General features: G+C 47.2%; 1 protein-coding gene across 8 annotated transcripts in view; it reads left to right on the top strand.

Moving 5' to 3' along the window:
• LOC124009403 (E3 ubiquitin-protein ligase RNF220-like) overlaps positions 1-21,599 on the top strand; it is a 174,238-nt gene extending 152,639 nt beyond the window's left edge. For 4 of the 8 annotated variants that reach the window (XM_046321212.1, XM_046321210.1, XM_046321211.1 and 1 more), the window contains 7 exons: positions 4,157-4,340; positions 4,458-4,513; positions 4,644-4,758; positions 11,515-11,623; positions 13,713-13,913; positions 14,169-14,243; positions 19,888-21,599. In XM_046321212.1, coding sequence (XP_046177168.1) covers positions 4,157-4,340; positions 4,458-4,513; positions 4,644-4,758; positions 11,515-11,623; positions 13,713-13,913; positions 14,169-14,243; positions 19,888-19,959 — 812 coding nt within the window. In that variant the 3' untranslated portion in view covers positions 19,960-21,599. The remainder of the gene's footprint in view (positions 1-4,156; positions 4,341-4,457; positions 4,514-4,643; positions 4,759-11,514; positions 11,624-13,712; positions 13,914-14,168; positions 14,244-19,887) is intronic. The other 4 variants (XM_046321215.1, XM_046321213.1, XM_046321214.1 and 1 more) reach the window with 1 other exon arrangement.
• Positions 21,600-22,110: the final 511 nt, after the last annotated feature.

Below are 22,110 nucleotides of genomic sequence, written 5' to 3'. Positions count from 1 at the left end.
CTGAAGATGGCACCAGGGATATAAGGCAGCGCTTTCTCCTTTGTAAATGGGCTTCAAAGATGGCAGCCATCTTTGTTTCTTCCATCTCTGTCCCTTCATCTCCCCAGATGTGTCCTGTAAATGCCAGTGAGATATGACGGCCTTCGACCAGAGCCGACTGGGGAAGGATGATAAGGGATATCAGCGCCATGGCGACCGGGTGTTGTTGGTCAGGCTGTCTCTTATGTTGATTGGCCCCTTGACCCTCCCTCGCTCCTAACAGCTCAGAAACCTAACGTTGTCTCTGAGTCTGTCTCCGTGGTAATAGGTGTTATATGGAGATAGGTGTGCCATGTCACGGTCAGGTCCATGTTACACAGGCAAGAACACATGCATTTTACATGTTCAAGTCAAGGAGATGCACAAGATTGGTTATGATAATGCATGTGGTGGATATGTTTAGGTGCACCTGTGTGTGTGTGCAGGGATGTGTGCGTTGGTGTGTCTGTATATCGACCCTAGCTGATCTGCCAGAGAGGTGGGGCTGAGAGGAGGAGGGGGCTGAGAGGAGGAGGGGGCTGAGAGGAGGAGGGGGCTGAGAGGAGGAGGGGGCTGAGAGGAGGAGGGGGCTGAGAGGAGGAGGAGGCTGAGAGGAGGAGGAGGCTGAGAGGAGGAGGAGGATAGGAGAGGATAAATAAATAATGAAATAATGTGACTGAAAGGCAGTTATGGTGGCGCTGACCTTTTCAGGGGAGATTAGATTGCCTGCCAAGACTGGTTAAAGGGAGAGATAGGGGCTGAGCAGCAGGACCAGACCATGCCTGCCTTGCCCAACAGCATTGTTGAGTCCCAAACGGCTCCCTGTATAGTGCATTACTTTTGCACTCTATAGGAAATAGGGTTCCATTTGAGACGTAGCCCGTGACTTAAAACTGCGGTAGTCCTCTCATCGTCCTCTCGTCTGCTCGTGGGACAACAACCGGGTCTGACACTTAGACTTTGGACACACCAATTTGGGCTGGATGGTTAGATTACATGCCACCTGCTTTTATAGCATCCCTTGGTTTTACTTTCTAGCAGTCAACTATCAGTGTGATGGGGATCTTGTTTTCCCAACTTGTCTTTATAGTCCTCTTCCACACTTACCGCTGTGGTGAAATGAAGATTGAACTGGATGGAATGCAGCAGTAGTAGTCTGCCCATCTCCGTCAGTTCCAGTTGGGGAGAGTACATTTAAGGGGAATATTTATCCATGTCCCACTGGGTTTAATGCTAATCCCATCTAGTAAAACTGAACTCTGGAAAGTCCTCTTCTTAGGGGCCACTGTGGCCCCAAACTGTTGGGGGTTGGGGACAGTGAAAGCATCTAGACCCATTCTTTCTTGCCACCACTCAACACCACAGCCTTTTAAAAATCAATGCTGTTATCTCTCCCCTCCCATCTCCTGGCTCCAGCCATGCATCGCTAACTAGCCACAGTATCAATACCCTGATCAATTGATTGGATTAACAGTGATTTCTGGTTCCTTCCAACCCTCTGTCACTTTCTCCTCCCCAATGTGCCTGGTCACTGGACGCCATTAGTGGGCGGGACAAAGGGGCAGTCTGTTTTTGTTTTAGCCTCTCCTACGTGTCACCAGTCGTTCACAGTAGATTCATGAAATGCTGGGCATCATTTGCAGTGTATTACCTTTCTGACCGCCAGACCTCCCTCCTTTACAGCAGCCTTTGAGGTATTCCCCAGGTCCAGGTGGTTGACTGTGCTGTGGGAGAGAAAAAACACATTTTCAGCCTCAGCGTATGTGAACAATGGCTGTGGTGCATCAATATATCCAGCCTCTTCCTCTCTCTTCGAGGAGGCCGGGGTAGGCTCTGTGCTAAGGGACTGGAGCTGCTGCTGAAGAAAAGAGAGGGTGGAACCCATGTCCCTACCTGCCACCAAGGACAACCCTTTTCACAATTCTCCCATGCTTTTTAGTAATCATATAAAAGAGACCTTTTAAGTTTGATTTGATCCCTGTGGCTGGGTGGAGCGTATGTGAACAATGGCTGTGGTGCACAAATATGTCTGTTCAGCTGCTGGTGGCGGAGACAGTAGTACCAGACAGCTGAAGGGACCAGTGGGCAGATATTATTTAAATAACTTCATGGTCCCTGCATGGTGGTGTTGTGGTATATCTGGATAGGACAGGCTCCTATGCTGCCCACTGGTCCCTTCAGCTGTCTGGTACTACTGTCTCCACCACCAGCAGCTGAACAGACATATTTGTGCACCACAGCCATTGTTCACATACGCTCCACCCAGCCACAGGGATCAAATCCAACTTAAAACGTCCATTTTAACACTGAATAAAAATATAAATGCCTCCGATTTTGTGTTCGATAATTTGGCAGTACGTCCAAACGGCTTCACAACCACAGACCACATGTAACCACGCCAGCCCAGGGCCACCGCATCTGGCTACTTTACCTGCCGGATTGTCTGAGGGGGGGTGGGGGTGTTCTGAGGAGTATTTCTGTCTTTGATAAAGCCCTTTTGTGGGGGGAAAATGGGCTGGGCCAGGCTTCCCAGTAGAGACCTGTCATGTGAAATACATATGAATGTATTTCAATTGACTGATTTCCTTATATGAACTGCAAAAACTTAAAAATTGGTGCATGTTGCATTTTATATTTTTGTTTATATATATATGATCACTAACAAGCATGGGAGAATTGTAAAAAGGGTTGTCCTTGGTGGCAGGCAGGGACATGGGTTTTACCCTCTTCTCCAGCAGCAGCTCCAGTCCCTTAGCACAGAGCTTCCTTCAGCCTCAATGGAGAGAGGGGAAGAGGCTGGAGGAAGGCTACCTGTCTTCTGGGTCTCTGTAGAAGGTTGGCCTTAGAACCTCTATCCATTGCTCTACCTAGCCCATGTCTTCATATGAGCCCATGCCATTTTTTATCCTTAACGTCCGAGTTTGTTTGTACTCCACCACAGCATTGTACCATCTCCTGTCTTGACATGAGTCAGCTATCAGTGTCCAGCCCTAGATGAGTGGGAGAGTCAGCCCCTGACCACTCAATCAGCCCCCAGCACTGTGTGTCTCTCAATGGCAGCACAGGCAAGGTGAGAGACAGGGCCCTAAGTGGAGCTGAAAGGGCCAGTCAGACAGCAGCAGGAGTTTGTCTGGCGAGCCGCTCGTCACAGGGTTTATAGAGGTGCCAGTCAGACCTACAGCCAGTCAGCCAGCCTCCATAACTAGATAACCAGCCACTGGCAGTTGACAGAGCCCCTCCCTCTGTCTGCCGCTTACAGCCTCACCTGGCCAACAATACTTCACAGGAAAGGAGGGAGAGATGGCAGTATCTCAACATGTCCATTTCAATCAATGTGCTTGACCAGCAGGTTTAATAGACTAACTCAGATCTTTGTTACCCTGCTGGTCTACATGTGTAGAGAGAGGGATAGGCAGACAGGGTCTTAGAGGACAGGCTACTGTTTGTTGGAGGCCTGGTTTGCAATGTCATCCCATTTGAAATGACAGAAAGGAATGTTTCAGAGGTTGTGTAGTATATACCAGCCATACTCAACTGGTGGTATGCATCTGGACCCAGAATGGGCTCCTGTGTGGCTGAGTTGGTAGAGCATGGCACTTGCAACGCCAGTGTTGTGGGTTCGATTCCCACGGGGGACGAGTACAGATGAAAATGTATGCATTCACTACGGGGGTGTTAAATGCTGATAAATTAGATGTACTCCACCAACTCTGTCACTACTGTAAGTCACCCTGGATAACAGTTGATCAACTAGTAGCCTAGATTACGTGCCCATTAGCCTAGATTACGTGCCCATGGGCCTTGACCCCGGGGGCCCCCATTGATTTTGCTCACATAAGACATGGAAAAATGTGTAGATTTGAAGGAAATTACCTTTAAAACTGCAAAATGTTCTCTCCACCAACAAGAGAGGTGTGGGTTGCGAGGTGGGGGTTTGTTACTACGCCGATAAATTACATTATCCATCCAGACCTTTGCCACCTAGACCATTTCTGGATCTTCCCAAATAGTAGTTGAGTACCCCTGGTATGTACAGTATTACATGGTTATTTTCCTCCTCAACATTGACAAAGGTTGCATGGTCTGAAAGAGCCTAGACACTGACGCCCTCCTCTCTCGCCTCACTCCCTCTCCTCAGGAACAGGCTTTGCCATGTGCAGCACGAAGGAAAACCACGACAGCGACGCCGACCTGGACGTGGATGGAGACGACACGCTGGAGTACGGCAAGGCCCAGTACACAGAGGCAGACATCATTCCCTGCTCCGGAGAGGACCAAGGAGAAGCCAAAGAACGGGAGGCCCTGCGCGGGGCGGTGTTGAAGTAGGTTCTCACTCCTACTCTACTGTACGCTAGTAAACTCTACTCTATTGTCACCTTCTGCTTTGTGGCGTTGAGCTCCTTCTCAAGACACAGCATTGTTTGTTTCTGCTCTTCCAGTGGTGGAATGCCGTCCAACAGAATAACACCAGAGTTCTCCAAATGGGCCAGTGACGGTGAGTTTAGGCTTGAAACAAGATGTCATCCTCTGTATTTATGGTTACCTTATTGAACATTTTTGACCATATTGATGAATGTTGAGGTCGGTGCTAATATCTCCCCGTCTTTCTCCCTCTCTCTCTGCAGAGATGCCCTCTACGAGCAACGGGGAGAGCAGCAAGCAGCAGCCGCCTCAGGACCCCAACGCCGCCTGCTCATCCTCCAACGTGCCCCGGACCTGTAAAAACAGCGAAATAGAGAAGTAAGAACCCCCCCCAGAAATCCATCCACTGCCTCCCCCGGCCCTCTAATATCACGTTTCTATTACTCTCAGAAGACTTTCTTTCCTTCCTACGACTGGCCTGTTGTGTCATAAATGATGCATTTTGTGTGGTCATTTTTTCCTCCTCCTCTAGCGAAGCCTCACTTCATCCCCTGGTCTGATCACAGGAGGGTCCCACCGTATTGATCCCCTCTCTAGCTGTGTGCTCCATCTGGGCCAGACACACAGCACCACGCAGGAATCCTAATATCACCCCACACACTACCTCCCCCTTTTGATACCTAGCCGGCTACCTCCCCAATTCATTACAACCTAATCATGTGGAATTGTTTGCCTAGATGCTCTACCATCCTCCAGGAGTGTTCCCTTAGTGGAAGGTGGTACACACACACACACACACACTGGGCCTGGGGAGAAGTAGCAGGCTGGCAGACCTCCTAGTGTAGTAGAAACACAGTCTCCCCTGCCTCCCTACCAAGCACCAGATAAATGTGAATAATCTGTGCATGGTAAAGGGCAGCTTCTCTAATTCCCTCATCTCCGTGTCCTCATCCATATTCCCCGACAAGCGGTGCCCAGAAGCATGGCCAGCCCCTCTGAATGGGTAATTGGGGTCAGAGTAGCACAGCTAGTGGAGAGGGGGGACTTTGTTGATTGCTTGCTTCTGCATGTCTGGCATATTCCTCCTCTTGCTCTCCATTTTGGCTCAGTTGCTTCAGTTTCCTCCACCCCTATCTTAAATGTGGCCACGGGTCGGAAACTGTCTTCCATCACAATCTCTCTGTCTCTTCTTTCTCACCCCTTCTTCACATTTCATTTGACTGTTTCTTTTCCTCAGTGTCAATTTTCCCAGCCTGCTCACTGACTGAGATAAATTAATGTTTTGGTTTCAACAACAAAGCAGCCAAACGGATCCATTTCTTATTCTCCCTCAGCCGCCATCATCATTGACTTCCTGTGAAGGGCGTAGTAGTAGTACCATCGTTGCAAGTGTTTTATAAATCCACACACACGATTACTTCCTGTTAACACCCGTAGCCGCACACACACTCATCTCCACTGACTGTGTCCTCTTGGCAGGGCTGCCCTGCCTGTCTGCCTCTCCGGCAGGCTAAATGCTTCATTGCTCAGTTATCGGTTAGAGTTGTTCTGGCCACATATTAAATATCAGCCTGCTGTTGGAGAACTGGACTGGTGCATAATCAGAGCAGCTTGAGATGCATTGATCTTGGGTGCGTCCCAAATGGTGTCACCCTATTCCCTACATAGTGCACTGCTTTTAACCAGAGCCCATAGAAATGTACTGCACCATGAAGGGAATACGGTCCCATTTGGGACGTAGACATGATCTGGGCTCATCGGTGCACTGTGATCACGTATCTGGTCCGATCTCTCCCTCCCTCTCTTCTGGTTGAAGGTGTGTGTACCCAGGATAAATGTGTGTGCGTGCAGAGTGGGGGGATGAATTCATCATCAGCACATCCTCTGTGGCAGCGTCATTATGATTTGTCTGTGTGGCAGACAGACCGACCGAGACATGTAAACACAGTGACTGTCTGAGGGATAGGGAGGGAAAGCCTTGTGTCTATCAGGAAAATGGTGTAGGGGTTTAGGCAAAAGGGAGTGTGTAGGAATAGTGAGTTTGCGGTGTGTAGATGTCTGTCCGTGCCAGCTTGAAGCTAGACGGGGGATTGTTCCCTAAGTGGTGAGGCCAGAAGCATGACGGCTTAGGAGATTGATTAATCGCTGTAACTATGTTGAAACTCTCTGCCTCCCCTCTCATACACACATGCACACGCGTGCCCTCAGAGACACACCCAGACACACACTCGCCACAGAGAGAGAATACCGCTCTGCCATTATATGAAGGAGTAGGGGTATTAGGCGTGTTAGGCGAACTGGGCATAGATCACTCCTGCTGGTTGTCAGACTGAAGGAAGAGTAGACCTTAGCCATGAGAAGGGCCTCCAGCCTGCCCCCTGAATCAGCTTTATTAGCTTAGCTATCGGCTGCTCTGCTCCAGACGTGACACACCTGTTTATTTAATATCATATTTCCATCAGCCAGGCAGAGAGAGAGAGAGGTTTCTGGAGCCACTGACTTTGCGTTTTAAATGGCACCCTATTCCCTGTATAGTGCACTACTTTTGATTGTGCCCTATGGGGAAAAAGAAAGTCAAACGTAGTGCACTATGTAGGGTGCCTAGATTTTAGGCACCCTACATAGTGCCATTTAGGATGCATCTACAGACAGTCACTGTAACTCTCCAGCTGAACCTATATTTCTGACAGATATTTAGCATGTTTCTCTCTGCCTGCCGTTGTTTTCTGCGAGGCCTTATTTGATCAGGTTCCACAGGATGTTGGGAGGGTATTGTATTATACGGCGGGAGATGATGTCATTTGTCAAACACCGAGAGGGGTTCTTCCGGGAATAATAGTTTAACAGTCCCTCCTTACTATCTGTTGGCTCATTGGGAGGAACAAGCCTGTTTGATTATTTTTACTATTGTCATAGACCAGACAAGGAATAAATAATAATTACATGAGTTGGTGTCATTCATTCCTCAACAGTACAATGTTGCTTGTATGTTGTTACATTCTGACTTCTGTACCAAAATCTAGAAAACAAATGGGCATGCAGGGGTTTATGGGCAATTTCCTGATGGAAAAGAGACTTCATTTGAGAATCCTTTTAAAGAGTCCAAATTGAAGGGATTGAATGATTTCAGAGGAACAACTTTGCTGTTTGCAAAATGCGTATGTCTTTCTCAGCCCTCGATCCCAGATGAAAATGAGATATGTCTCCTTTCGTTACGTTGATACGGTGTGTGTGTGTGTGTGTGTGCTCTTGCGTTTTGCGGTAGTGAAATCTCTGATCTCATCCCAGATGGGTAATGATCTCTTGGCATCGGGGTCTCCAGACCCACTCGTTCCCAAACAAGATAAATGAGCTCTCCAATGCCGCCAATGTGATTGCTGCAAAATTTCATGCTCAGCTTGAAACAATGGCAGAGATTTCCATGTAGCTCCGCAAATAATTGAATCTGTCCTCAATTTATATGTGATGACTCTACCCAACCCCCTCCCTCTGCCTCTCCCCCTTTGGACCCTGTGAGAAAGAGGAGCCCTCCCCCTATAGCCATCGAAGACCCTCACATACATATGGCTGGAGCTGAAGAAATCATTTGGGACTTTTATTTTCTGGTGTCAGTTTAGTTAAGGCCTTAGTTAACCACCTGAGGCAGCCATGGACTGTAAGTCTCCTGAGTGGCGCAGCGGTCTAAGGCACTGCAGTGCTAGGGGCGTCACGACACACCCTGGTTTGATCCCAGGCTGTATCACAACTGGCCATGATTGGGAGTCCCATAGGGCAGCGCACAATTGGCCCAGCATTATCCGGGTTTGGGGAGCTTTACAAGTAGGCAGTCATTGTAAATAAGAATTTGTTCATAACTGACTTGCCTAGTTAAATAAAGGTTACATAAAAAAATATATATAATAGTGATGTCCCACTCTCCATATATATAATTTATATTTTTGTTGGAATGTGTGGGTTTTGTTAACTAGACCTATGTTCTGACTTGATCTTCAACAGTATTCACGTTTTTATTTGTATATCTACATTTGAGTTTCCGAGGGTTTGTAAATTCACGTACATGTTTGCATAGTCCTATCACACAAAGATGCTGTATGTACAGATGACAGAGTGAAATGGTTGAATGGGGAAGGAGGTGGACGTGGATTAATCCCTATTGTAAAAGGCTTTCAGTCCCCTGGGTCTCTCCTCTTCCCTTTCGCCCGTATCTAACTGTAATTACACCAGCCAGTAGTGTGCTCAGGAGGCCACCACTGGCCCTCCATGCCTGCCTCGCTCCCTGCCTGAGAGATGAAAGGCTGGGATATAGGTGGACGCTAGATGAAGATAACGGGCTGATGGAGATGGATTGCAAGGGGGCAGAGGCCCGGAGAGAGGGGGTGCAGGGAGCCTAGCAAGGCTGGCTAATCAAATGAGAAATGGGCGCGAGGCAAAGCCTCACATTCAGACTGAACAAAGAACACTTAACGGGGAAGAAGGACGAGCTCCCTCTTTCTCCATTTCTTTCTCTCTCTCGCTTTCCATCCTGTAGCGGTCAGAGTGGAGGATCACCACTGAGATGACATACACTGAGTGTACAAAACTCTTTCCATGACATAGACTGACCAGTTGAATGTGCAAGACAAAAAGAGTTGTGTCAAGAGCACCAGTTTGTGTCAAGAACTGCAATACTGCTGGGCTTTTCACGCTCAACAGTTTCCCATGTGTATCAAGAATGGTCCACCACTCGACATCCAGCCAACTTGAAACAACTGTGGGAAGCATTGGAGTCAACATCGACCAGCATCCCTGTGCAACGCTTTCGACACCTTGTAGAATCCATGCCTCAACGAGACTGTTCTGAGGACAAAAGGGGTGGGGTTGCAACTCAATATTAGTAAGGTGTTCTCTGGCCCCATCGTCCCCTTCTTTTGCTTCAGGGATTGTGTTCAGTAGGGAGAACGAGTTTTAAATTCTGTGCCCTTCTGAACACAAGCCCAGGTAGTCCTCCAAAGACCTGTAGTCTAGTGTCCCAGCTACACAGAGCTGGTGTAGCAGCCAGGTTCCTCTTTGCATGATGTAGTATTTCAGGTTAGATTGTAAGTCTTGTAAGGTTTTATCTGTACTCAAGGCTACTACAGCTTCAGTGCCCCACAGAGTCCCACTGTGGTCAGAAACCGAGCCCAGGCCTGATTCACGGCCCTGTTTTATGCCCACAATGTTTACTTTACTTGTATTTCCCTTAGCATAACGTATAGCCAATAACTCATCTTATAAATCATTTCAAGTTTAAGCACAGGTTGTTTGGTATATTATAAGCCACTATCATAGCATGGATTTTTGAGGTGTAGCGTTACAAATGATAGTTTGGCGTCTAAGTCTAGCGAAACTGGAACTGCGTAGACCGTCTTCCTTTACTAGTTGAATTGTAATCATTTATACACAGGCTTATGCCCAGTAAAGACACGGTTACCTATCCATGAAGACAATACAATGAGGTAGCGCTGTGACGTGACAATGACAGGGAATCATTATGTCAAGGTATGTTGAGAGTGGTATATAGATACTAATAATTGCTATCATCCAGTTTAGTAATGCAGTGCATGCCTGATGTCCAGCCAGCCTGCCTGTTTGTGGTTGGGTTGGGGTTGGCCCCCCCTGATACAGTCATCAAATGGTTGATTACTTTCAGCCCGGTGAGGTAATCCAGTCCCCTCTGCCTAGTGTGTAGTAAACCAGGGGCACACACCCCCACTCTGGTCCACCATCCATCTTTCCAATGGCTCAGGCCTCCACATAAAAAAAGATTAAAACCCCCTTTTATTGCACGAGGGAATTAAATAACTTTTAGAATGTGGTTTCTTATAAATCACTGGCTAAATGAATATTCATTGTCAACCCGCCTCGTGTCTGAGAAAGACAAGAGAAGGGTTGGTCTTTATAGGGTAAAGTTTTACTCCGTGCGGCCCAATGACAGTGTTGGTTGAGTGAACCACTGCAGGGATTTATGAAGCTGTTAAAAGGGAAAACAGCATGCTACAGAGGACGGCGCTTCTGGGGCTGCTTTATAAGCAGGCACGCTAATCAAGACTAAATGCATTTTTACAAGCTCCTAACTAATAAGAGGAGATTTTAAAGCTTTATGGCCGTGGTGTCACAGGACAGGAGACAATGACTGGCCTCTCCTTTCTGTAGCCAAGGTCTCTGTCCAGTCAAACGAATTTCAAGTTGACTTGAGTCACAATCAGCTGCATTTTATTGGACTAACAGGAGACAAAGGAACATTCAAGGTCTTGAAGTCATATTCGGCTTAACTCAAATGATGCGTCCTTCTGTTAAGAAAACATGACATTGTTGTGAGTATCTCTATATGAAAAGACAAAAACAGTGCTTTATTCAATGTAGCGATCACCCTAGGTAAGTAGCCTGTCTCTCCTCCTGTACTGTGTATGTGGTCCTCAGAGCCCTCACTCCTCATTGAACAACCACACAAGGCCGGTAGTATAATAAATGAAGCCATAGATAGCCGAGGCAATGGGCCCTCCGACCGACCACTAATCGGAGTGGGGGAGCGCTCTGCCTCCCGCTGAGAGCTGGTCCAATAGTAAATCAATATTGTAGATCAGCGCTCCATCTGGCTGGAAAATGAGCGGATCACCATAAACATCTGGCCAGCGCCGCGTCCCGGCTAATCACTGATGGCCATATTGACTTAGTTACTGCTCGTTCATATGCTGCAGGACAGTTTTAAATGTACATTCTCCAGGCAAGGGCATTAATCGGGATATTTAGTGGAGGGCCTGAGAGGGGAGGGAGCTGTAAATCTTGGATCAGTCAGTGTAGGGATAGGACCTGGGAGGATACAGACAGATAGACAGCTATTAAATAGGGACATGTCATGCACATTGTCGGTGTCCTGACAAGCAAGGACTTAATGAAAAACTTGACCAGGAACAATCTCAAAGCAATTCAGATACTGGGACTGAGGTAGAAGATTAAGAATGATAACGCATAAAATGGCCACCAAAATACCTTGGCCTCTGCATCCCTGCAGTGCTGCTACCGAAGAGTTAAAACAAGAGATTCCATTATGTAATTGTACTGATCCTTTCTCTTGGAGTGTCACTGTGACCCAACCCCAGCTTTTCTTCTTTACAGGATCACAGAGGGCTCGACAGCCACCACGTTCGAAGCACTAAAGGCTCGTATCCGGGAGCTGGAGAAACAGATCCTCCGAGGGGACAGATATAAGTGTCTCATCTGCATGGTAAGGAACCACTACACTCCTTTCTTCTCTGGGCATCAATGTGCTTTTCTCTCTGTCTCTATGCATGTCTACCATAAGAGTTTTTGAACCCAAGCAACCCGCCCATCCACTAGTATACCAACTCTTGGGTTGCCTCCCAAATGTCACCCTATTCCCCTTTTTAGAGCGCTACTTTTTTATAAACTTTTTAATTTATTTTTTACCCCTTATTTTCCTCCCATATTTCGTGGTATGCAATTGGTAGTTAGCCGTCTCATCACTGCAACTCCCGTACGGACTCGGGAGAGGCGAAGGCCGAGTGCCGTGCGTCCTCTGAAACACAATCCAGCCAAGCCGCACTGCTCCTTGACACAATGCCCATTTAACCCAGAAGCCGGCCGCACCAATGTGTCGGAGGAAACACCATACACCTAGCGACCGTGTCAGCGTGCTCTGCGCCCGGCCCGCCACAGGAGTCACTAGTGCGCGTTCAGACAAGGACATCCCTGCCGGCCAAACCCTCCCCTAACCCGGACGACGCTGGGCCAATTGTGCGCCGCCGCATAGGTCTCCCGGTCGTGGCCGGCTGCTACAGAGCCTGGACTTGAAACCAGAATCTCTAGTGGCCTTAGACCACAGCGCCACTCGGGAGGCCCGCAATAGAGTGCTACATTTTGGTCAAAAGTAGTGCACTATATAGGGACTAGTGTGCCATTATGGATGCAACGTTGTGGTGTGCAGGCAGAGACTTTGTGTTGACGTCTGGTGGTTGAAGTGATTCCTGCATGGCCTGAAAGTCAGCCCTCCTCCCTCCCTGCCCCCTGATGTGTGTGTCAGAGAGATTCTGTTGCACCAACTGTCGTATAACTTTGGAGCCCCAGTTGGAACCATCCCATTGAATTGGCCAATTACCACCCTGCAGCTTTGAGGACTTTCTCTGACCATTTCAACTGATGGTTCATTATAACTTATTGACCCCCCCCGTCCCAAAATTAACTCCTCTCTTTTAGTTATTGATGGTCACCTTGGTGATTGACATCCATCAATGCATCCACTTCCTTGAGAGTTGATTATCTGTCATGTCCCTAATGACTGGCTCAGCTGTTCTGGTCTGAGAGAGAATCAGACTACATGGATTAACAACACCTCACACCTGACCAATCAGAATCCTTTCAGAGGTGTTCCTGAGAGTGTGTTGTGGTGGTACTTAGACCCCACCCTGCCATCCTATCACCCTGCAGCATGAGTGAAGATGCCATGGCAACCCCTGCTCCCCGGCCCGGGCCCACGACTCTGTGAAAAGCAAGCAATTACTGACGCCTGCCCCTCCTAAAGGTTGCCTCAGCCCCGGGGTGACAGACACGAGAGGAGAATGGATGCATGTTGATAACTCCTGCCCTCCGGTGACCATCGTAAAGCTCATTCGTCATTACTGTCTTTTCCTCCCGTCACAAATCTCACTCAGCTGAGGAGTGAAGAAGCTCTTCACACCTGTTTGTTGACTAGGTTTTGTTCTCATTTTTTAGAAGGGTGAGGAAATAGCCTATGCAATGACCTGAAGGTCTAACCCACCAACACAGTTGGTCAGGAGTTATATTTGACTGCTTACACCTCATCACTCATTTTGAAACACAAAGTGGCATGGGCTTGTTAGGCAGTAGAGTTGAGGATCTTTCTCTACAAGCTCGTCAAGGAGTTTGTTTGTAGTCTGTGTTATCTGAACACTTGTTTAAGCATCATACAGGCAGACCACCTCAGCAGGTTCTTGTCAGTGAATCTCTACCACCTCCTACTGTTGCTTTATGGAACTGGACACTAGATGGATGCATTGGATTTCACATCATCTTCTGTTCTGTTTCAGTACATTTCATACAAAGAGCATATTCTGGCCTGTAAAATGATCAATAGCTTATTTTGACCAGAGCCTGCCACAAGAACTGCAACAGAAACTCTTATTGGCCTCTCTCTCCAGTGCCGCCTGATGTTGTGTGTGTGTGAGTGCATGTGTCGGTGTCCGTCCAGTCCAGTCCGTCCGTACCCGTTTCTTTCTATGCTTTGTAGTCCGCCACATTCTAGTGCTCAGCAGTGCCCCCTCTGTACTTCCCTACAGAGGAAGAGATTCCAAACAGACAGGGCTGAAGACAAGAATCTGGGCCAATGGGGGCGGGCCCTCGCGGTAACAGCGCCAAATGAGAGGCGGGTTGCTGAGAGCTCAAAGCCCCTCCCCCCGCTGAGCATTTACTGTTTGTATAGAGGCTACGTTATGGGCTGCAGCGGCGGCGGGATTAAACGGCTGCTCCCGCTCCGGAGGGTAAGGCTCTCTGTGCTCATCCACCCTCCTTCCCTCTGCCCGTCTGCTCGCTGGGCTGGCCGCTTCCCTCCTCCATGCCTGTGCTTCTAGCTGTGCTGCCTGGTGCTTTGGTTTGGTACCGTCGTTCGTCAAGACTTGTCCAGTGTTGTGCCGTGTGTGCCTGCAACCGTGCGTTTGTGTACATTTGTGTCAGTCCACACAGTTCCCCTTTAAACTCTTATGCTAATGTTCTGTCTCCCTCCCCCCTTGTGGCAGGACTCGTACACAATGCCCCTCACCTCCATCCAGTGCTGGCACGTCCACTGTGAGGAATGCTGGCTCAGGACTCTGGTGAGAACCCAACACCAATCCACCCAGCCTCCACAACACATCACAACACTGCTGTTGCATGGCAACACTACTTCATCACATTACAGCCACTGATTATAGAACAGTCTCATAGTGAGTGAACATCCCACTTCTCACACACACACACACACACGCACACGCACACGCACAACCCTGAAACAGAGGTCTACTCGAACCTATGAATTATACCCTCTTAGGTGTAAACACACAAACTTAACACACACACACTCTTGAGCTATGTTTGTTTTGTTGTTCATTTTTTCTAATTTGGTCGTTGGTCAGTGATTAGCCAGTGGAAGCTTTGGATAATGAAGTAAATCATTTAGACAATTTTGTCACATCTGACCACAAGGGTGTAAGTACCTCTTCTCCTCTCTTTACAAACACAGTAGTGAGGCCCACCTAACTCATGAACCCTTATTGTACAGTACAGTAGGCTCAACCAGGAAGGGAAACCTCCAAGATCTCTGCTGTATGTTTTGGGGAGGATTTGTTGTCACTAAGGCACTCCATCCTCATCCTCTCCTCCTGTGTTTTGCTACTACACACGGAAGCACAATTCGTAAGAAAATGTTTCCCAGCCACAGGTCAGCCCCCCTCATCCTCCTCCAATACCCAATATATTAAATATGCTGCTGTGTGGTGGGAGGGAGGGGGAGGGGAAGTCTGAAGGGTGGGTAACAAATGTGTGCCTGCTGCAGCAGCTTGTTCCTAATGTGGGCATTCAAATGTTGCCCGAAGACAGCAATACAAGCGTTGCGCTTCAGGGCTCCCCTCATCTTGATCCAAGTAAATGCGTGTAACCATATGGCCACTCCGTACACCAGGCTCATTAAGATCAGGTAACTCTTTTATTCTATATGAAGAAACGAAAGAAAGGACCTGCCGTCATTTCTTTGGGAAAAGAGAAGAGAGATGTAGGAATCTGGTTGTCATTGGAGCCAGGGTGCAGGGTAGAGGACGGGGGTGAAGGGGGGGGTTCTTAGTGTATAAGAATATAAGAAGGCAGCTAGTACGGTAGCTAGTGTGTCTGATTTGATTCACTTTCAAAATGAACCTGTAGGCTGTGAAGACAACGAGTTTGGGCTTGGTCCAAGACTCCCTAACAGTTTTTGTGTTACTGCATGCTGCCTTTATGGAGACCACCTCTACTCAAGGCCATCCGCCATCTTCTTAGCCTGGTCATCTCTAGACATGAGCAAACTTGTTGGGAGCCACAAATCCTCTTTGCACCGTGATGTGAGAGCTGCTCGGGCCCCCAGCTGCCCCCCGACTCCTGCTTCTGGCAGCACAGAGACTCCACTGTTTGCTTACAGCTGTGTGCTCCCTTGTCAAAGATTTATTTACCCCTTTCTGCAAGCCAGGGCCTGACCCTGTGCACTCAGGTTTACACACACACACAGGGCTAACCCAGCCCACCACATCAGTGTGTCAGGGATCAGTGTATGAACTCTGTGTCCTCTGCATACTCTGACTAGAACCGTTAGCCAGATAGATCCCAAGTCAGTCAGGGAGTACCTCTGACTTTACATACACAGGTCCCTTGACTCTCACTCTGAGCACAAACACTGGTAGTATACTATACCTCTTCACAGTGTGGCTCCAGTAACCTTCCCCATAACTCTCATTTCTCTTTCCTGTTAATGAGCCAGTGACAGGAGACCAGTGAAAGCTGGTAGTCTACATGTCTTTCGTGTTTTGAGCTGGTGGTGTGTCAGCACTTGTAGGGGGAGGGGTTCAGCTAGATGACACTTGGCAGACTCAATCAAACGCTCAAAATATTTGAAAGAAAACTAATTTTAACACAGGTCGGATACATGCCAGGGTAAGTGTTCAGGGCCCAGATTCACAAAACCTTAAGACATTTCTTCTTAACTGCATTTTTTACGTAACTATAGACTTATGGAGAAAGTAAAGCGAAGTTGCTATTCCTTAAAAAGGTTATTGGAAATGTTATTGCGCTATTTCTTATGCTTCTCCTTAAGCAAAAAGATAAATCTAATTCTTGAAAATACACTGCTCAAAAAAATAAAGGGAACACTAAAATAACACATCCTAGATCTGAACGAATGAAATATTCTTATTAAATACTTTTTTCTTTACATAGTTGAATGTGCTGACAACAAAATCACACAAAAATTATCAATGGAAATCAAATTTATCAACCCATGGAGGTCTGGATTTGGAGTCACACTCAAAATTAAAGTGGAAAACCACACTACAGGCTGATCCAACTTTGATGTAATGTCCTTAAAACAAGTCGAAATGAGGCTCAGTAGTGTGTGTGGCCTCCACGTGCCTGTATGACCTCCCTACAACGCCTGGGCATGCTCCTGATGAGGTGGCGGATGGTCTCCGGAGGGATCTCCTCCCAGACCTGGACTAAAGCATCCGCCAACTCCTGGACAGTCTGTGGTGCTACGTGGCGTTGGTGGATGGAGCGAGACATGATGTCCCAGATGTGCTCAATTGGATTCAGGTCTGGGGAACGGGCGGGCCAGTCCATAGCATCAATGCCTTCCTTTTGCAGGAACTGCTGACACACTCCAGCCACATGAGGTCTAGCATTGTCTTGCATTAGGAGGAACCCAGGGCCAACTGCACCAGCATATGGTCTCACAAGGCGTCTGAGGATCTCATCTCGGTACCTAATGGCAGTCAGGCTACCTCTGGCGAGCACATGGAGGGCTGTGCAGCTCCCCAAAGAAATACCACCCCACACCATGACTGACCCACCGCCAAACCGGTCATGCTGGAGGATGTTGCAGGCATTGCTCAGTGTGAACCAGGCGTTGCTCAGTGTGAACCTGCTTTCATCTGTGAAGAGCACAGGGCGCCAGTGGCGAATTTGACAATCTAGGTGTTCTCTGGGAAATGCCAAACCACCTGCACGGTGCACGCTGTAAGCACAACCCCCACCTGTGGACGTCGGGCCCTCATACCACCCTCATGGAGTCTGTTTCTGACCGTTTGAGCAGACACATGCACATTTGTGGCCTGCTGGAGGTCATTTTTCAGGGCTCTGGTAGTGCTCCTCCTGCTCCTCCTTGCACAAAGGCGGAGGTAGCGGTCCTGCTGCTGGGTTGTTGCCCTCCTACGGCCTCCTCCACATCTCCTGATGTACTGGCCTGTCTCCTGGTAGCGCCTCCATGCTCTGGACACTACGCTGACAGACACTGCAAACCTTCTTGCCACAGCTCGCATTGATGTTCCATCCTGGATGAGCTGCACTACCTGAGCCACTTGTGTGGGTTGTAGACTCTGTCTCATGCTACCACTAGGGTGAAAGCACAGCCAGCATTCAAAGTGACCAAAACATCAGCCAGGAAGCATAGGAACTGAGAAGTGGTCTGTGGTCACCACCTGCAGAACCACTCCTTTATTGGGGGTGTCTTGCTAATTGCCTATAATTTCCACCTGTTGTCTATTCCATTTGCACATCCGCATGTGAAATGTATTGTCAATCAGTGTTGCTTCCTGGACAGTTTGATTTCACATAAGTGTGATTTACTTGGGGTTACATTGTGTTGTTTAAGTGTTCCCTTAATTTTTTTGAGCAGTGTACATTTCTTGGATTTGTTCTTACTTCCAAGATAGCTAAACCGTTGTCTTAAACTCTGGGCAGTGAGAGAATAGGCTCATGAAAGCAACTGAACATGTTTAATTCACTCACAAAGTGTCATTATTCATTATTTTAAACCCAATAAGATGTTTTAGAACAGTCATTTCATGAAATATGCTAATAGATTTCCATTGCAAGCTAGATAGCTAGCTATACAGAGAGAGAGAGGAGACCACACAGCTCACCTTGCCCTGCTCTCAGCTCCTGCTCCTACTGACTTTTAATTACACCCTGTACACAGCTTTATAGGGGATTCAAAGTGGGAGAGAGCAGAGCAGGAACCTTGGAACAGGATGATGAGCAGGCTTTGATGCTCCACTGTAGGCCATCTGTCACTGACTAAGGCATGTGTGGGGATCTATACACTGGCTGAATGTGGTTTTATACCCATTCGGTACTGATGTGGTTGTTTTGATCTAAGCTCAGCAAAAATGAAACGTCCCTTTTTCAGGACTCTGTCTTTCAAAGATAATTTGTAAAAATCCAAATAACTTCACAGGTCTTCGTTGTGAAGGGTTTAAACACTGTTTCCCATGCTTGTTCAATGAACCATAAACAATTAATGCACCTGTGGAACGGTCCTTAAGACAAGAACAGCTTACAAATGGTAGGAAATTAAGGTCACAGTTGTGAAAACTTAGGACACTAAAGAGGCTTTTCTACTGACTCTGAAAAACACCAAAAGAAATATGCCCAGGGTCCCTGCTCATCTGCATGAATGTGCCTTAGGCATGCTGCAAGGCATGAGGACTGCAAACGTGGCCAAGGCAATAAATTGCAATGTCCGTACTGTGAGACGTCTTCGACAGCGCTACAGTGAGACAGGACGGACAGCTGATCGTCCTCGCAGTGACAGACCTCGTGTAACAACACCTGCACAGGATCGGTACATCCGAACATCACACCTGCGGGACAGGTACAGGATGGCAACAGCAACTGCCCGAGTTACACCAGGAACGCACAATCCCTCAATCAGTACTCAGACTGTCCGCAATAGGGTGAGAGAGACTGGACTGAGGGCTTGTAGGCCTATTGTAAGGCAGATCTTCACCAGACATCACTGGCAACAACGTCACCTATGGACACACACCCACCGTCGCTGGACCAGACAGGACTGGGAAAAAGTGCTCTTCACCAACGAGTCACGGTTTTGTCTCACCAAGGGTGATGGTCGGATTCACGTTTATCATCGAAGGAATGAGCGTTACACCGAGGCCCGTACTCTGGAGCGGGATTGATTTGTAGGTGGAGGGTCTGTCATGGTTTGGGGCGGTGTGTCCCAGCATCATCGGACTGAGCTTGTTGTCATTGCAGGCAATCTCAACGCTGTGCGTTACAGGGAAGACATCATCCCCCCTCATGTGGTACCCTTCCTGCAGGCTCATCCTGACATGACCCTCCAGCATGACAATGCCTCCAGCCATACTGCTCTTTCTGTGTGTTATTTCCTGCAAGACAGGAATGTCAGTGTTCTGCCACGGCCAGCGAAGAGACTGAATCTCAATCCCATTGAGCACGTCTGGGACCTGTTGGATCAGAGGGTGAGGGCTAGGGCCATTCCCCCCAGTCTCAGTTGTTGAATCTTATGTCCATACAAGTATTTATACATGTTAAGTACATACAGTGAGGCAAATAAGTATTTCTTTTTTCCACTTATTTTCCACCATAATTTGCAAATAAATTAATTAAAAATCCTACAATGTGATTTTCTGGATTTAAAAAAAGAATTTTGTTTGTCATAGTTGAAGTGAAAATTACAGGCCTCACATCTTTTTAAGTGGGAGAAGTTGCACAATTGGTGGCTGACTAAATACTTTTTTGCCCCACTGTACATGAAAATAAACGCAGTTGACAGTGAAAGGGCGTTTATTGCTGAGTTTATTACAGGACCATCTCTGTACTGTCAGTCTAGGACAGATTCTCTATGCTTTGTTGAAACCCTCAACTGTTCATATTGTGGCCTCAACAATGACATGTTCCTCTCGCTCTCTCGCTGTCCCACAGGGAAACAAGAAACTGTGCCCACAATGCAACACCATCACGTCGCCAGGAGATCTAAGGCGCGTCTACATGTGAAGAAGATGGAGCCTGCCCTGACCGGCCTACACCTCCAACCCCTCCTCCCTCCATTTCTTCCTCATATCTCCATTTGCTCTCTCAGTATTTGTTTTTGTTGACCTTGCGTGAGCCTGGGTTTGTGAAGCCCCTTCAGAGCTTAGAGAGATTACTGATGTATTGAATGACTCTTCAGACCAGGGGAGGACTGACTGATCAACCAACCAACCAAACATTGGAACAGAACCTAACCAAGTAGTTCATTATGACCTCACTGGCTCCCTCCACCATTCCCTCTAGTGGTGGACGATCTATCCAGTCAGATGCCCCCTGGTGATGGGTGGTGAAGTCCAGTCAGATACCCTGCCCTGTAGTGGTGGGTGGTCTAGTCCAGTCAGATACCCTCCACCCTGTCTGACACTTCTGGTTCTGTGTTTTTTGATCCTGTAGCTCCGATGACCCAGCTTCACACTGCTGTGTTACTCACTGAGCACCATCACCCCTGCGGAGAGGTGTGTTCAGGTGGGAGGAGGTGGTGGTGTAACTCCCTCTGTGTGGAAAACCCCTCTTGGTTCAAGCCATCAGGACAGCCAAGCTAGATGTTAAGCTGACCACCGGTAGTCGCACCCTGTTTGAAGACTTGGTAAGGGGGAAAGGAAAACAATCAACTCTTTCAGCGTTCAACCAAACCGACAACCTCGGAACATCCAGGGGATCCTCTTCTTCTTTTCAACCTCCTTTTCCCTTCAGTTGTGGTGTTTATAGTGAAGTCAACCAAATCCCAAGAATCAGTGCAAGCACATGTATATTAGTCTGTGTATGTTTACAGTGTTTTGTGTAAATGACATAGAGGTTACACTTGTATACATATGTACGCACACATACACACGAACACATACACACACAAAGTATATATTATTAAAGTCCAGTTTTTATTTTGAGTTTTGGTGGGGGGGGGGGGTGTTTTAAAAAAAATGGACAAAAAGAAAGCCCTCTGTATTTTTAAACCAATGTTGTCGTCTTGAGGTTGAAGTTCTATTTCATTGTACAGGAATACATTTAAAGTAATAATAATAAACTACTCAATTAGACGTTCAAGGTTTAGATGGTGTACATTTTTCATTAAACTATACAGTAACACCTGTAGAAGATGATGTTTATTTTTATTTAGTTTTTTTAATGGAATGTAAAGATTCAAATGGCTCTAACCCTAGACTAAGCGAGAGATGATGGCTTTCAATTGTTACAGAACTGCAACGCTGGCCAAACAGCTGTTTTCAAAATCGCAACCTGGAATGCAGTTGAGTTAACCTCCACCTCCCACCTCAGTTTTTCATCATATAACTTTACTAATCACTTTGGTTTTCTGTTTTGTCCTCTGCTCTGATAAAGCCTCATAAAATGCTTCTCCTCCAGAAATGTTTGAGTGTTCCTTCCATTGTGCTACCCAGCAAAGGCTCCAACCTGGTAGCTCGTAAAGGTAGGTCCTTCCCATCTGGGAAAAGGAGTGGGCCGCCATGTTGGGTTGGCCAACTGATTGCCAAAGCCCAGTGACTGAACACTACCCCACAGCAAGGTGGTGTGCTTTGTATTTGTAAAACCATGTATCCTGTGATGTCTGTATTGATGTATGCTGACAAAAAATAAAGAAATGAAAGGTTTATGACTGAATTCAAACCCCAACGGAAACCCTGAAGATATATTAACACATGTACAGAAAGCTTCCATTTTTTTGTGAAGGGGAACAATAGATGAAGACTTTAGTCACAAATGCAAAGATTTTTATATTTATTTCAGTCCAGACCAGGTTTCACTTCATGGACTACTGTTTTCAGAACTTTCTCCAGTTTAGTGCTTATTGCATTGGTTTAGGTTTAAGATTCTTTCACCATCTCCCTCCATTATTGATTTAGATGCTATTTTATGGTGACTATTTGATAACGATCGCTACAATGTAGACATAGAGCAGGTTTGTTTTCATAGAAGCAGTACACATCTTTAGGACAGTATTGTTTCTATAAAGGGTATGTTTTGGAGCAGCCTGTTAGAAGTTATGATCACAGGCTCATAGAACCTAAAAGGATCTGTAGAATTGTACCTCTGTTCATACAGTACATGTATAGGTTTTTGTTCTAGTTCCACTTTGCAGTCACATGTACAGGTAACCATGCA

This window comes from Oncorhynchus gorbuscha, linkage group LG22 (genome assembly GCF_021184085.1).
Source record: "Oncorhynchus gorbuscha isolate QuinsamMale2020 ecotype Even-year linkage group LG22, OgorEven_v1.0, whole genome shotgun sequence".
Taxonomy (NCBI): domain Eukaryota; kingdom Metazoa; phylum Chordata; class Actinopteri; order Salmoniformes; family Salmonidae; genus Oncorhynchus; species Oncorhynchus gorbuscha.
The sequence above is the reverse complement of the archived record's forward strand: the minus strand, read 5'-3'. Positions and strand labels throughout refer to the sequence as shown.